Raw genomic sequence first — 13,134 nt, 5'->3', positions numbered from 1 at the left:
CCTTGTAGTTTTATCGCTGCATTACCAGCGATAACCTCCCAAAATGCCGCTATCGCTGGATTTTTTATCGCCCAGGGGGTTAGCGTTGTTAATAACATGATAACCAGGTGATATTATCCAGCGATAGCGGGCATTAAAAAAATTAACGCTAAGCGCCCTTAGCGTTAATTTTCCCTGTTCCTTGTTAATATGCCCCTTAGATCGCTGTACCTGCGCTTCTGCAGTAGGATTTTCGGCCCATCGTTCTCTTACTCAAGCTGGCCTAATCTCGTAATTTGACTCCGATTACTTCTACTAAATTCAAATGTCACCCAAGCCTAGCCGTGGCCCTGCAGGTTACATTCAGTCTTTGACACTGCCCTTGGTGCCTGACCAGGTCACAATGGCAGACACTTCCTTCCATAATGTGCCACGTACTTGACCCAGGGGGCCCGGTTGAGGGGGGCTCCTAAACCAAGACTAGAAATGTAAATAATTTAAATTCACCTGCCAGATTTAGTGATGGTCCGCCCTGCACAGAGCAGGATGAAAATAGTTAGAGGCCCTAAGCCCTTACAAGATGTTGGTACCCCCAGATATACCTAATTCAAAATATAGACAATAAAAAGCCTCAAATACCATTGTATTTTAGAAATGAAACAACATTCACAGTATGATGGGAAATAATGTTTATTTTTGTGTACTTTATTTATAGGTTCAGCAGAACGTTTTGCAGTTTTGAACCATGGGAAAATGTCTGTGGTGCCCCCTTCCCTTGATGGTTAATCCAGCCCTGGCCCCGCATCATTTGGGAAGGGCGTCCTAAAATGTCACTCTGCTGCTTCGAAGATGGTAGAGAGGACGACGCTCCTAGCGCTGGGGTCCGCTCGGCTTCACGGGCCCCATGCCACACAGGTGCCCAGCTCTTTCACCGTGAGAGACTGGGCACTCTGGCAGGCAGGGCACTCTGGCCCACCTGAGCTGCTGCCCCGTCTCTATGGCCGCCTGGAAGACTGGAGATGGGCTGCTGCTGTAAATCACGTTTCCTGCACAAGCACGGTGCTCTCAGAAGGCCACCGCTCAAGCAGTAATGAAACAGTCAAGAAAGCGTCAAGAGAGCCCCTGGGTGCCGGGGGAGGTCAGGGGTTTGCTCCGCTCAGGTATGTCACATATCTAGCACCCCCTGGAGCGGCATGAGTCAAATACTTCCCAGAAAGACAGAGTATGTCTGATCCTCGGGTAGATAGGTTCACCCTGGGGGAGCGCGCCGCACCGCCCATTAAGGAGGTCTTTACGTGAAATGCAAATAAAGGTATGTGCTCCTGTTTAGAGTCTATAATTAGTCTTACATACGTAGCAGCAGTGCTTAAAATGGACAGGCTCTTTCCGGTACTGTGACGGTGACAAGAATCAGGCAGGGAGAAGTCGGACAGAACGATGCACAGTAGTGGCTTTAATGGAAAGAGACAGAGAACAGCAGAACTGAGGTACCAGGGGACGCAGGTGTGCCACCTTTGAGGGACAGGAAACACCAACAATGAGCTACTCTACCTCGCTTGACACCATGGCTACTCCTAACACCTATCCACCACCAGCTTATCATGTCTATGAACACCCTGAGTACAATGCTCCGGTGCAGCCTAAATTGGATAGCAACTTCAACCAGACGGTGCAGCCTCAAAGCGCTAGCAACTTCAACCAGAGCAAATTCAACCAGCCGGTGCCGCCTCAAAGCGTTAGCAACTTCAACCAGAGCAACTTCAACCAGCCGGTGCAGCTCCAAGGCGATAGCAACTTCAACCAGAGCAACTTCAACCAGCCGGTGCAGCCTCAAAGTGCTAGCAACTTCAACCAGAGCAACTTCAACCAGCCGGTGCAGCCTCAAAGCGCTAGCAACTTCAACCAGAGCAACTTCAACCAGCCGGTGCAGCCTCAAAGTGCTAGCAACTTCAACCAGAGCAACTTCAACCAGCCGGTGCAGCCTCAAAGCGCTAGCAACTTCAACCAGAGCAACTTCAACCAGCCGGTGCAGCCTCAAAGCGCTAGCAACTTCAACCAGAGCAACTTCAACCAGCCGGTGCAGCCTCAAAGAGCTAGCAACTTCAACCAGAGCAACTTCAACCAGCCGGTGCAGCCTCAAAGTGATAGCAACTTCAACCAGGACCTCCAGCCAGCGCATCCTCAGTGGACTAACAGCTTCAACCAGCCCAGCCAACTCCAGGGTGCTATCAGCTACCCACCGGGCAATGTACAGTGTGTTCCTGGCAACGATGTAGCGGTGACCACAGAGCCAATGGTTTTCATGGACCCATTGCAGTGCCAAGTACCGGATTATCAGGTCTACTCAATAGTCACAATGGTCTTCTGCTGCTTTCCTATCGGCCTCGTGGCTTTCATCTTCTCCAGAAAGGTAAATCGTCAATCAGTTCTTGTTTTTTATTATGAGGTGAATTGGCAATGGTGTGATTGGATCCTAAGGGTAGGGTATATTGATGGCTGCGGATCCCAATGGTAGGGTATCTGGATGGCTGCAGATCCCAATTGTAGGGTAAATAGATGGCTGCGGATATAAATGGTAGGGTATGTGGGTGGTGAGGTTCCCAATGGTAGGGTATATCGATGGCTGTGGATCCCAATGGTAGGGTATATCGATGGCTGTGGATCCCAATGGTAAGGGTATATGGATGGCTGCGGATCCCAAGGGTAGGATATATGAATGGCTGTGGATCCCAATGGTAGGGTATATCGATGGCTGTGGATCCCAATGGTAGGGTATATGAATGGCTGTGGATTCCAATGGTAAGGGTATATGGATGGCTGCGGATCCCAAGGGTAGGGTATATCGATGGCAGCGGATCCCAATGGTAGGGTATATCGATGGCTGTGGATCCAAATGGTAAGGGTATATGGATGGCTGTGGATCCCAAGGGTAGGGTATATCGATGGCTTCGGATCCCAATGGTAGGGTATATCGATGGCTGTGGATCCCAACGGTAAGGGTATATGGATGGCTGCGGCTCCCAAGGGTAGGGTATATCGATGGCTGTGGATCCCAATGGTAGTGTATATCCATGGCTGCCACAGGTAAGAACTGAGTTGCATTGGAGGTGATGTGTGGATCTTAGTCGTAGAACCCACCAGGGGCTGCAAGCCACAGTGGGAGCTCATTGAAGGTCACCTGCCTGGAGCTTCACCCCGCATTGCTAGATAAGCTAGAGCAAAAACAGGCCATGCCCTAGCACAGTGGTGTTTAGGAAGTCAGTGCTGGAAAATGAAGCAGTATTCGCAGAAGATTGAGGTCCACCGGCACAGCTTTGCAACGTATGTTGTTGTTTCAGTGGTGGTACAGTAAGTAGAGTAAGGTGTGTTATACCTTTGTGTAAGTGTGTGTATGTTTGTGTGTATGTGGTGGAGCAAGAACTAGAAGCAATGCAGACTATAACTGAAGTGCATGGTATAGCTGTGTGTGAGTGTGCCACTGTGTGTACGTGTGTGTCTATATGTGTATTTGTGGTGGGGTCCCAGTGGTGGGGCAGGAAGTAGAGGAATTTTTGACTATAACTGAAGTGGGTTGGTATAGATATGTGTGTGTGTGTCTGTGTGTGCTTGTGCGTGTGGTAGGACAGTAAGTAGAGGCATAGTAGATTATAACTGAGGTGCAGTGATATAGCTGTGTGGGTGTGTCTGTGTGCGTGCATGTGAGTATTAGTTCTGCGACAGTAAGTAGAGGGCATTGCAGACTATGTACTGCGGCAGTGAGTAGAGGGCAGTGATTAGAGCTCATTGAGGTGTGTGTGAGTGCAGTGCTGCATGCAGTAGCAGAAGTGCTGCTGGCCAGAAAGTATCCAAGGATGCGGACACAGCCTAACGCTTTGCAAAAAGGAGCCCTCCAGGCTGCCTTGTGTCATTGAAACACGTGCATTGTGGATGTGGTCCGTCGGCTGCGCTGCCGACTTTGGTGCAGGAAACCAGGGTTCGAGCCTCGAGGTCGCGTCCACATCCAGTGATTCTGGGCAAATCACTTAATCTCCCGGTGCCTGAATATGTAATGTAAATATGGTGCTCATGTACAGCTCTCCAATACCTTCGGGTCGAGTTCGCTCTATATAAAAGATGCGGAAAAAGTAAATAAAAGTGGATGTCGAGAAATGTCCATCTACATAAACATGGCTTTAGTCGCTTGCTCCATTGTAAATAATACAATACTGCCAGTGAATTTTTATAATGGCACAACTTTCTTGTCTATCTCCTTTTCCTGCTCTTGACTCAATGACTTTCCTCCCTATTCATTTGTTTGTCCTGCCCAGGGCGCATTTCTCACCTTGTTTTTGTTGGGTGGCATGCATCCTTCCACTGATGACATCAGATTTTGCTTTGAAGTGTATATGACAAACATTATTGCCCCCCTCAGTAAACTCTTTCCCCAAACCCCTTCTGATGCCCCGCCACCGCTTCTTTTTTATTAAAGATCATCTCAGTATTGGCTTGCTCCCCCAGTTCCTTCATGCTCTGAGTGCTTTCCATGGACATGGTTATATTGGTGGGTGGCCATCTTATTTTTTTAACCATTCCAAGGTGGCTGCCGGTGTATGTGCATGATCACCCATCTCTGGTGGCTAACTTTGAATGATTTTGTTTAAAGCATAAGAAAATTCAAAGATGAGAAGAGCAAATACAGGCATGCTTGTAATGGCCATCTTTGAATGGATTGTCTTACTGTAAAAAGAAATCTATTTGAAGATGACCACCATGGTCACGCACATTCCCTGAGTGCCTTCTATGAATGGATTTTCTTAAAGTTATTTAATGATGGCTACCACACTACTGGCGGCCGTCTAGGGGATAAAACACGCATTGGCAAAGGTTTCACAGGCGAGACCTATTAGCTTTGCCAGTACTTCTTCTGTTTCTCATCTTCAGCGCCCTGAAGTTCCTGAAATTTGGCTTGCAGTACATCACAAATACATACATGAATAACACCCTGCTGATTCACCATTTCTCTATGAAAGCACTAGGTGGAGAATTTAGAGCAGTTTGGTCCTTATTACAAGTTCCCCGTTGTTAGAAATCGGGCTCTCTAGTTGGCAATGGCTGGCCACTGTCCAAGTAGGGACCTTTCTATCTAAGTCAGAGTAAGAGGGCTACACCCTTTGATAACCCCTGCTCAACCCTGTGGTAACATAGCACAAGCAGCTAGGCTTATCTCAGAGGCAGTGTGCGAAGCATTTATGACCATATACAGTAACACAGTGAAGAACACTACAAAAGGACACCACACAAGTAGCTATAAAAAATAACTATCTTTATATATAGACTTAACACAAGACCAATAACGGTAAAAAGCCACAATACTGTAAAATAGGATTATTCTTGAAATGCTGCAAAAATAGTTCAAGTGTGCAAAGAGGAGTTCAGTTCAAAGCAGTGGTCTCTGTGACCATTTACTTACAAAGTACCTGGATTCTGTAGCAAAACAACCAAAATGTCGCAAACGAGCTGTAGCGATGATTTTCCTCATGCGAGACCTGCGATGCGTTGAATCCTTGCTGCAAGGGAAGATGATGCGCCGAACTGTAGATGCGTGCGGGACAAAGCGACAAACTTCTTCATGCTAAGCCGGCGATGCGTTGAAATCCTTGCCGCAAGGGAGGATGATGCGCCAAACCTGTTGCGTGTGCGACCTTGCTGCGATGAGAAGAAATGGTGCTCCGCGAGGGAGCGGCGTTCCGGGTGTGATGCAATAAAAATGGCGGACGCACGGAGCCCGCACTACGATGTCGTGGTGCGATGATCTCAATGCGATGATCTTTGGTTAGCGAGCACTCGACAGCCCGCAAACGTGCGATGCGATGATCTTTGGGTGTTAGCGAGTACTTTGTGGCCCGCAAGCGTGCGATGCAATGATCCTTGGTTTGCAAGCGCTCGGCGGCAGATGCGCGATTATTTTTTGTACGCTCTTTAGCTGCGGCGGCTCGCAAACGGACATTAGCGACAATTTTCAGTACTCTCTTCTCCGTAGTATAACTAGAGGCCCTGGAACTCACAGGAGCCTCACCTGCAGATAGAAATCCTCGCTGGGAGGAATCAGGAGGCTGGTGGTGGAGTCTGATGTGCCTGAGACTCCAGCAGGAGGCTAGCTCTCTTCTAGCCCTTGGGTGATTGCTTTAGCACGTTGAAATAAAAGTTCTCTTTAAAGTCCTTTTCCTCTTCTTCCAAGTCCAGTGAAAACTACTGCAGGCCAATCCAAGACACAGCACACAAGCACAAGGACAGTCACCTCCTGCAGATTCCTTCAGTTACACGGACAGAGGTTCTTCTTGTTATCCAGGAGTAATACCAATTGTAGGGGTTTCAGCAGGGATATTTATACCCCAAAAGTCTTTGTTCTCAATAACTACAAGTCACTGAACCCAGCCAGAACCAGTTCTGCCCAATCCTGGAGCACTTTGTTTGCCAGGCTGCATCCTTCCTTTCAGAAAGAGGGGGTCTGCCATCAGACGCACAGTAGGAGGTGGAGTCAGCATTCACCTTGCCAGGCACAGCCCTATTCAGGTCAAGGAGCTACCCCTCACCATACTCCAATGCAGATCTCTCTATTCAACCCAGGTCTGACTCAGCCTGCCCTGTCCCTCCAAAACCAGACAACCAATACACATAACAGCAGAGCACACTGGAAGGCTTAGGCAAGAAAATACCTAATTTCTAAAAGTGGTATTTTCAAACACAGAATATAAAAATAAATTTCACTAAAAGATGTATTTTAATATTCTGAGGTCAGGCATACTAAATTCGTTTTTCTACCATGTTCTGTGGGTCAGTTAGGACTATAAAATGTAAAAGTCAAACTGCCCATTCTGGCCTAAGGAGAACAGGTAGCCTTATAGTAGTGAAAAATGAAATTGGGTGTAATTCACTACAGGACATGCTATACACACCAAGGCTTGTCCTACCTTACACATAGAATGCACCCTACCATAGGGGTGGCTTACATGATGCCAAGGGAAGGTTCAGAGGCTGGGAAGTGGGTGAACTTCACAGTCAAGATCGCAGTTCTGGACTGCACACAGACACTGCAGTGGCAGGTCTGAGGTACACTTTACAAGCTGCTTCTGTGGGTGGCGCAAACCAGCACTGCAGGCCCACCTGCAGCATTTGCTTTACAGCCCTGGGCACACACAGGCTACGCTACTAGGGACTAACAGGTAAACCAAATAAGCCAATCATGGATATACCAATTCACATATCATATTTACAAAGGGAGAGCATATGCACTTTAGCACTGATCAGCAGTGGTAAAGTGCCCAGCCACATGTGTGCCTACATGTGGCTGCAGAGTGGCAGACGAGTGTAGCAGGAGAAATGTTTTGCAGGACCCAGGGAAAGCCATAGGTTTGGCAGACTGGGAAGAAAGGATAAGGCAATGGGTTATATTGGAGGCCAGTTCGTAGATGGTTAGCTGGGACCAGTGCCATCTGATTGAGTTCTAAAGAAGTGCATATATGTACTAGGTCTGGAATGTACCAGAGCAGTTTACCTATGAACTCCAGATAACCAGCTGAGAGAAGATCCGGTGGAGTGCGGCACAGGAGACATCTCTGCTGGGCATCCACAAGCCACGCCTGGCATGTGCTGAAGGGGGAAGATTCCCTTTTGGGAGGAGCCTGGCGACAGAGAGGGTTCCATCAAAGTGGATGGCCCGATCATTGGGGCCGAAATACTGGGAGGCCTAGCAGTATATCTGGTCAAGCCATTGGAAGGTATATTTCTTGAGGCAGAAACGTGTCCATGTCAGGCAAGAGAGGCATGTACCATGCAGAGGAGTTAGCATGCCATCTGATTGGTGTGTGGAGAGTAAGTGGAAGAAATACTGTGAATCACTACTGCGGGGCTACCAAACCAAGTGGATGATTGCATTTTGTGGCATCAAGTTTGATTGCAGTTCATATCCAATGGGGAGGTACCTACTTCTACACTTTGGCCAACACCTATTGACCCAACCTCATGCTATCCAGCTTGGCACAGCCTGCTTTTAGGTGGTCCAAAACAAACCTCAGTTGCAGATAGGAGCCATCTTGTGTACTCCCGTATGTAGAAAATATTTAGGATGCATGAAAGACTTGCTGCCTGATTTAAAGTTTTGTGGACCAATACTCAGTCGCAAACGTGAGGGATCCCCCATCGTCTTATTAGAGGGACACTAGGGTACAATGCCTTTGTAATAAGGCGGACGGGATGTCCATCGAGTTTCTGATGGAGCGCTCGTCCACCAAACTTTAAATCAGGCACCTTCTCTTAAATCAAGAGTCATTCGCTAATAACAAAGGAATGTAAAAACGTGTCAAAGATTGCACTTGCTTCACTGACAGGAGCATGAAGTATTTGTAAAATCAGCCGTCACCGCAAGAAGTATCTTGACACTGAATATCTGTTGTTTACTAAATGGTACTCATTTTATCAAACGCAGGAGTGTGAAGAGCCCAGTAATATTTGGCCAAACACCAATTCAGGGGCATATTTACAAGGAACTGGCGTAGGCCAGCATCGTAAATCATTTTGCTGTGCTGCCCTATGCCAAATCGAAGAAAAGGAATGCACTGAATTTACAGGATGTGGTGCATTCCTGTCCTCTCAGCTCTGCAGGCAACCGTGTGCAAAGATGCCTGTGTTGTTGCCACAATTGTTTTTGTGCAGAAAGGGCCCCTTCATACACAAAAACAATCATGAGAAGCTATTCCTCCAGAATCCAGCACATGTGGAAAAAGGAAAAAAAACAGGCGTAATGTCAACATTTCTCTTTGTTAAGCCTGCTCTAGGGAGGTGCACGATTTTTGTGCTGCCCTGAGTTTACCTGATGTTCTAGATATGGGGCAGCATCAAATTCCATGGGTGTTGAGGAGGAACACCCACCATAACACCCAGGGAACGCCTCTATGATACAAAGTAAGGCAAAGCATTGCATTAAAGCGAAATATCAGATTAATATCTAGGCATAATTTATTATTGTTCCATTCAGGAAATCCACAGAAATGGCCATAGGCACATTTGGTTAGAAACGTAGAGCCAGAAGTTCATTTTTTTTGTTGGTGAAAGACTGAATGTTTCACAAAATTGGACAATCAAATTATACGTGGATGGATCAATGTGTTCACTTAAGTTTAAATTTTAATCTGAAAAGCCATTACATTTATTTTAACGTAAAGTGGCAGCTACTATTGTTAGACCAACTGTCTGTAAATTGTGGCTTCATTAAAGTCGAAACTAATCAATTGAGAATACTTACGAATTCCACCTTCTACTCCCATCTCCTATTTTGCCTGTGATTAAAAAAACTTTCTATTATAAGTTAAATGTGTGCTTTTCAGCATGCCCAAGAACTTTTCAATAAAAAATTCAAGAATGCTCACAAACATTGTGTAGGATTAAGATATAGGTCCTAATTCGCAAAGGTTAACTTACACCTTTGTGTAAGTTTACACCTGCTGTAGTCACATTACTACTTTTTGGTACTCACAAACTATGGGGCATATTTACGAGCCCCTTTGCGTCACTCCTGCACTATGCAACATGGTGCAAGGGTGACGCAAATGTAAAGTGGGAGTTATGAAGCCAGGCAAGGCCACCTTGTGTGGTCCTTCGTGGCTCAATGAATCTCAAGTAATGTAATGCAGCGTGCATCGCTGTGTTGTATTACTCTGCGACTGGGAGGCATTTCCATGGGTGTTGCATGGGTGTTCCCCCACAACATCCATGGATTTTGAAGCATTCACAGATTTACAAGAACAGGTAGACCCAAGAATGCACCAAAAAGATACACTGCCTCAGGAGAGACGTAATGAGGAGAAATATCTTCACTATTGCAGCACACATAAAATGCCTCTCAGGATTATTTTTGTGCAGGAAGGTGGCCCTATAGGGTTCCTGTGTTGGTGTTAGGCTTCCAAAACAGTGCCAGCATAAGGCAAATGAACTGGAATGCGCTGTATTGGATAAATACTGCACATTTCTGATCTTTTCCTTTTACGGACTTGCTGCAATGCCATGTCCCACAAAAGTCATAAATATGCCCCTAACACTGTAATTTTATGAATGCCAAGAAATTAGTAAAGTTACTACTGCAAGTCTCAATTTACACAAAAGTGTAAGTTTACCTTTGTGAATAAGGCCTATGGAATTTAGAAAACATGATCTGGTTTGTTCCTTTTAGGATGGCTTTGTCTTAAAACTGTAACCTTTCCGTCCTTACCTCACAACAGAAGGCAGCAACTGACTCAAGCTATACCTTGTGCACAAAAAAGATGCAATAGGTAGTTTGTAGTCCATTGCAATATCCTGAGAATGAATCCCTTCTGGTGTTTCCTAGGTCCTTCAGATGTTCCATGTGGGAAAGTCATACTGTGGACCCGTTTTAAATCAGAGCTTAACTTATCCCAAAAGCAGTGGCAATCTTGAGATATTTCACTTCTTTGACTTTTTACAACTTCTGTCTTTTCTCTTCTACAGACAAAAGAAGCCATTCGCAATAACAATGTTGCACGCGCTCAAGAATGTTCCAGTAAAGCACTGATCTTCAACAACGTGGCTCTGGTAGTTGGGATTATCATAGCTATCGCCTACATCAGTGGTGTTATATACTATATTATAGTGTTTAGCCGCATCAGCCACATCTACCAATGCTACTCATACAGCTACAACTATTATTACAACTGCTAAGAGGAATGCATCCAAGTTTAGTCTGTATTGTTTAATACTTCCATGAACTATCCGTACAAGACATTGTCATTTCTTTATCAGACTTCCTTTTGTGATCTCCTCGTGGCCAATCCTCACCACCTTGGTGCAGACAAAAAGGACCATTCAGACCTGGTATGCTAATTTAGACAGGTGTATGGCCTGAAACCTGCTTAGCCAAGAATGATGGTGATCCAGCGGTAATTACCTTGTAATTTCCCTATTCAAAACCTCATTACTTATTGTTTACCGCTGTAAAGGGCGAAATGATGGACCTTTTGATGACCGTGTTTCACCAAACAGGAGACTTTACATAAATATGAAAATTAAATGCAAACAATATTTAAGGCAATAATGAGAGTGGTGAGTTATTTTAAAGGTTTTTTTTTTAAGTCAAAAGTTAAGGTTCTCTGACTCTTTATTCATTAGTCAAATATCAATCAGGTTACAGAATTGAAAAATTGGAAAAAAAGCATTAATACAGAACACATCACAGTCTGCATATAAGCATCACATATAGGAAGGGAAAGGTGGCGCAAATTGTCAGTCAAAACTCTTTAAGAGTTTCTAAGAAAAAGAGTAAGTCTTACAAGGTTGATCAATAATTAATAATGGCAAAAATCTCCCATAAAGAGAAATAAATGCATAGGACAAATACATCTTTTCAAAAGCAGTTAGTTAAAGCATGAAATTTAAAGTTTAGCACCTAAAATCTACCCTGTTCTGATCCTTTCAGCTCTCTCTCTCTGCCTCTGCCTCGCTGTGATGGTCTGTGTCTCTGTCTCAGGCTGCAAAAAAGCCCCCACAGATGCAGGATCTCCTTCTCTCTCCTCCCCGTCTCTGTGTCCAGCACAGATACTCGGCCTGGCCCTCAGAAAACATGAGCAAAAAGAGGCACTCCTCCCACTTGTAAGCCATAGTTCAAGCAAAAGTTCACGTGCTGGGTCCTCATAGCTGATCCAATCAGAACTTCAAGACACATCATCTCCCCATGGGCTGACTGGATACGTCATTAATCAGGCGTGTTCCTGTTCAAATTTTAGTCTTGTGATTATGAAAAAAACCGATAAAACAGGCTACAAAAATATGCAACATAGTGAAGGTTGGAGAGACAGAAACAGGAGGGCGTGATATATTAACAAAGCCCTTTCATTGAAAGTTGGTAGGGAAGAGGAGCACATTGCATTCTAAATTAGTATGTTCTTTAACACTGGTTATTACAAAAGCTGAGCATATAACAATGTTACCTCTATTTCTAAGGCCACACAAATTTGGTCTGTAAGCAGATCATATATGGCCAAGCTTAAAAGTTGTAGTGCAGATTCCTGTGAGTAGCTTCTTGGAATAGTTTAACAGTTGTCATTTATTGTTTCAGCAAATGTTGGCTCTTTGTCACCAGCTTGCCTTCAGGGTGGCTCAAACAGTGTGGCATCCTGTACTTTTTCCATGCATTTTGACCACTCAGGTGCTGAAAAACTCTGACAGAGCACCATCAATTCCTTGCACTTCTCCAATCCAAGCTTTTCACTTTTATTTTCACTTTGATCAAATTCAGATGTTGCAGCTATGGGTGCAAATGATTTTCAAGGGACCACTGCAAACCTTTTGGATTCCCTTTCAGCCAGCTTTTTCCTACCTCCACTCGCAGGCCCACAGCACTGATTTCTTCTTCAGAGGCTACATCTGACTTTTTCAATCTTTTGACAACACTTTCATCTGAGTCAGTTTCCACTTTTTGCTTTTCCAGTGCCACCTCAGTTTTCTCTAGTGCTGCTTCACACTCTGTGTGTTCCTTTACAGCTTGACTGACCCTCTACTGTGGACTTTTGACCACTGCTGTCATCTTTTCTTGAAGAGGAGCTGTTTTATCAGGGGGACACAGGACCATATGTGTGTGAGAGGCATGCACCCAATTTGGAAGGCCACCACATTTCACAACAGTCTTTGCCAGGATCATTTGGAACAGGACTCTCCATTTCACAGTATCTCTCAGATCAAAGTTTTGGCACCATTCATTATGTAGATCTTGTGTAGCAGCTGCAATCTGGTGAGAAACTGCACGCTCCACATCAGTCAGACCTTCACAGCAATGGCTAGTCTTTTCATTAGTTTTTTTCACAAGTGCATTTGCATGTAAATACTCAAACCACTTTGGTGATGCTGAAACACAGCCTTTTGCAAAGTGTAACTTTGTGCTGCCTTTGTGTTGCTTTATTATGCTTGAAACTTCAGGCAGATAGCTACAATCCACTCCTTGTCCAGTCTGTGGCTCTGCACTCATCATCTTTGAGACCTAAATTATGATCTGATTTCAGAGAAACTGGCAGCTTTTGCAATAACACATTTGAGACTAACAGGATACAATATTGTGCAACTGAATTAGCATTTCTCTTTCCCAGGACAACAGTGACTCCCAATTGAGAAATT

At 45.1% G+C, this 13,134-nt stretch overlaps 1 protein-coding gene across 1 annotated transcript; it reads left to right on the top strand.

Moving 5' to 3' along the window:
- The first annotated feature begins 1,365 nt into the window (after window positions 1-1,365).
- Window positions 1,366-12,086, top strand: LOC146809092 (uncharacterized). The gene is made up of 2 exons (XM_085614294.1): window positions 1,366-2,389; window positions 10,480-12,086. The coding sequence occupies exons 1-2, from the start codon at window positions 1,517-1,519 to the stop codon at window positions 10,687-10,689; spliced, it is 1,083 nt and encodes a 360-aa protein (XP_085470420.1). The 5' UTR covers window positions 1,366-1,516; the 3' UTR covers window positions 10,690-12,086.
- The last annotated feature ends 1,048 nt before the right edge of the window (window positions 12,087-13,134 follow it).

The sequence above is a fragment of the Triturus cristatus genome, chromosome 7, assembly GCF_964204655.1.
Source record: "Triturus cristatus chromosome 7, aTriCri1.1, whole genome shotgun sequence".
NCBI classification, from domain to species: domain Eukaryota; kingdom Metazoa; phylum Chordata; class Amphibia; order Caudata; family Salamandridae; genus Triturus; species Triturus cristatus.
This window is presented reverse-complemented; position numbering and strand designations above follow the sequence as displayed.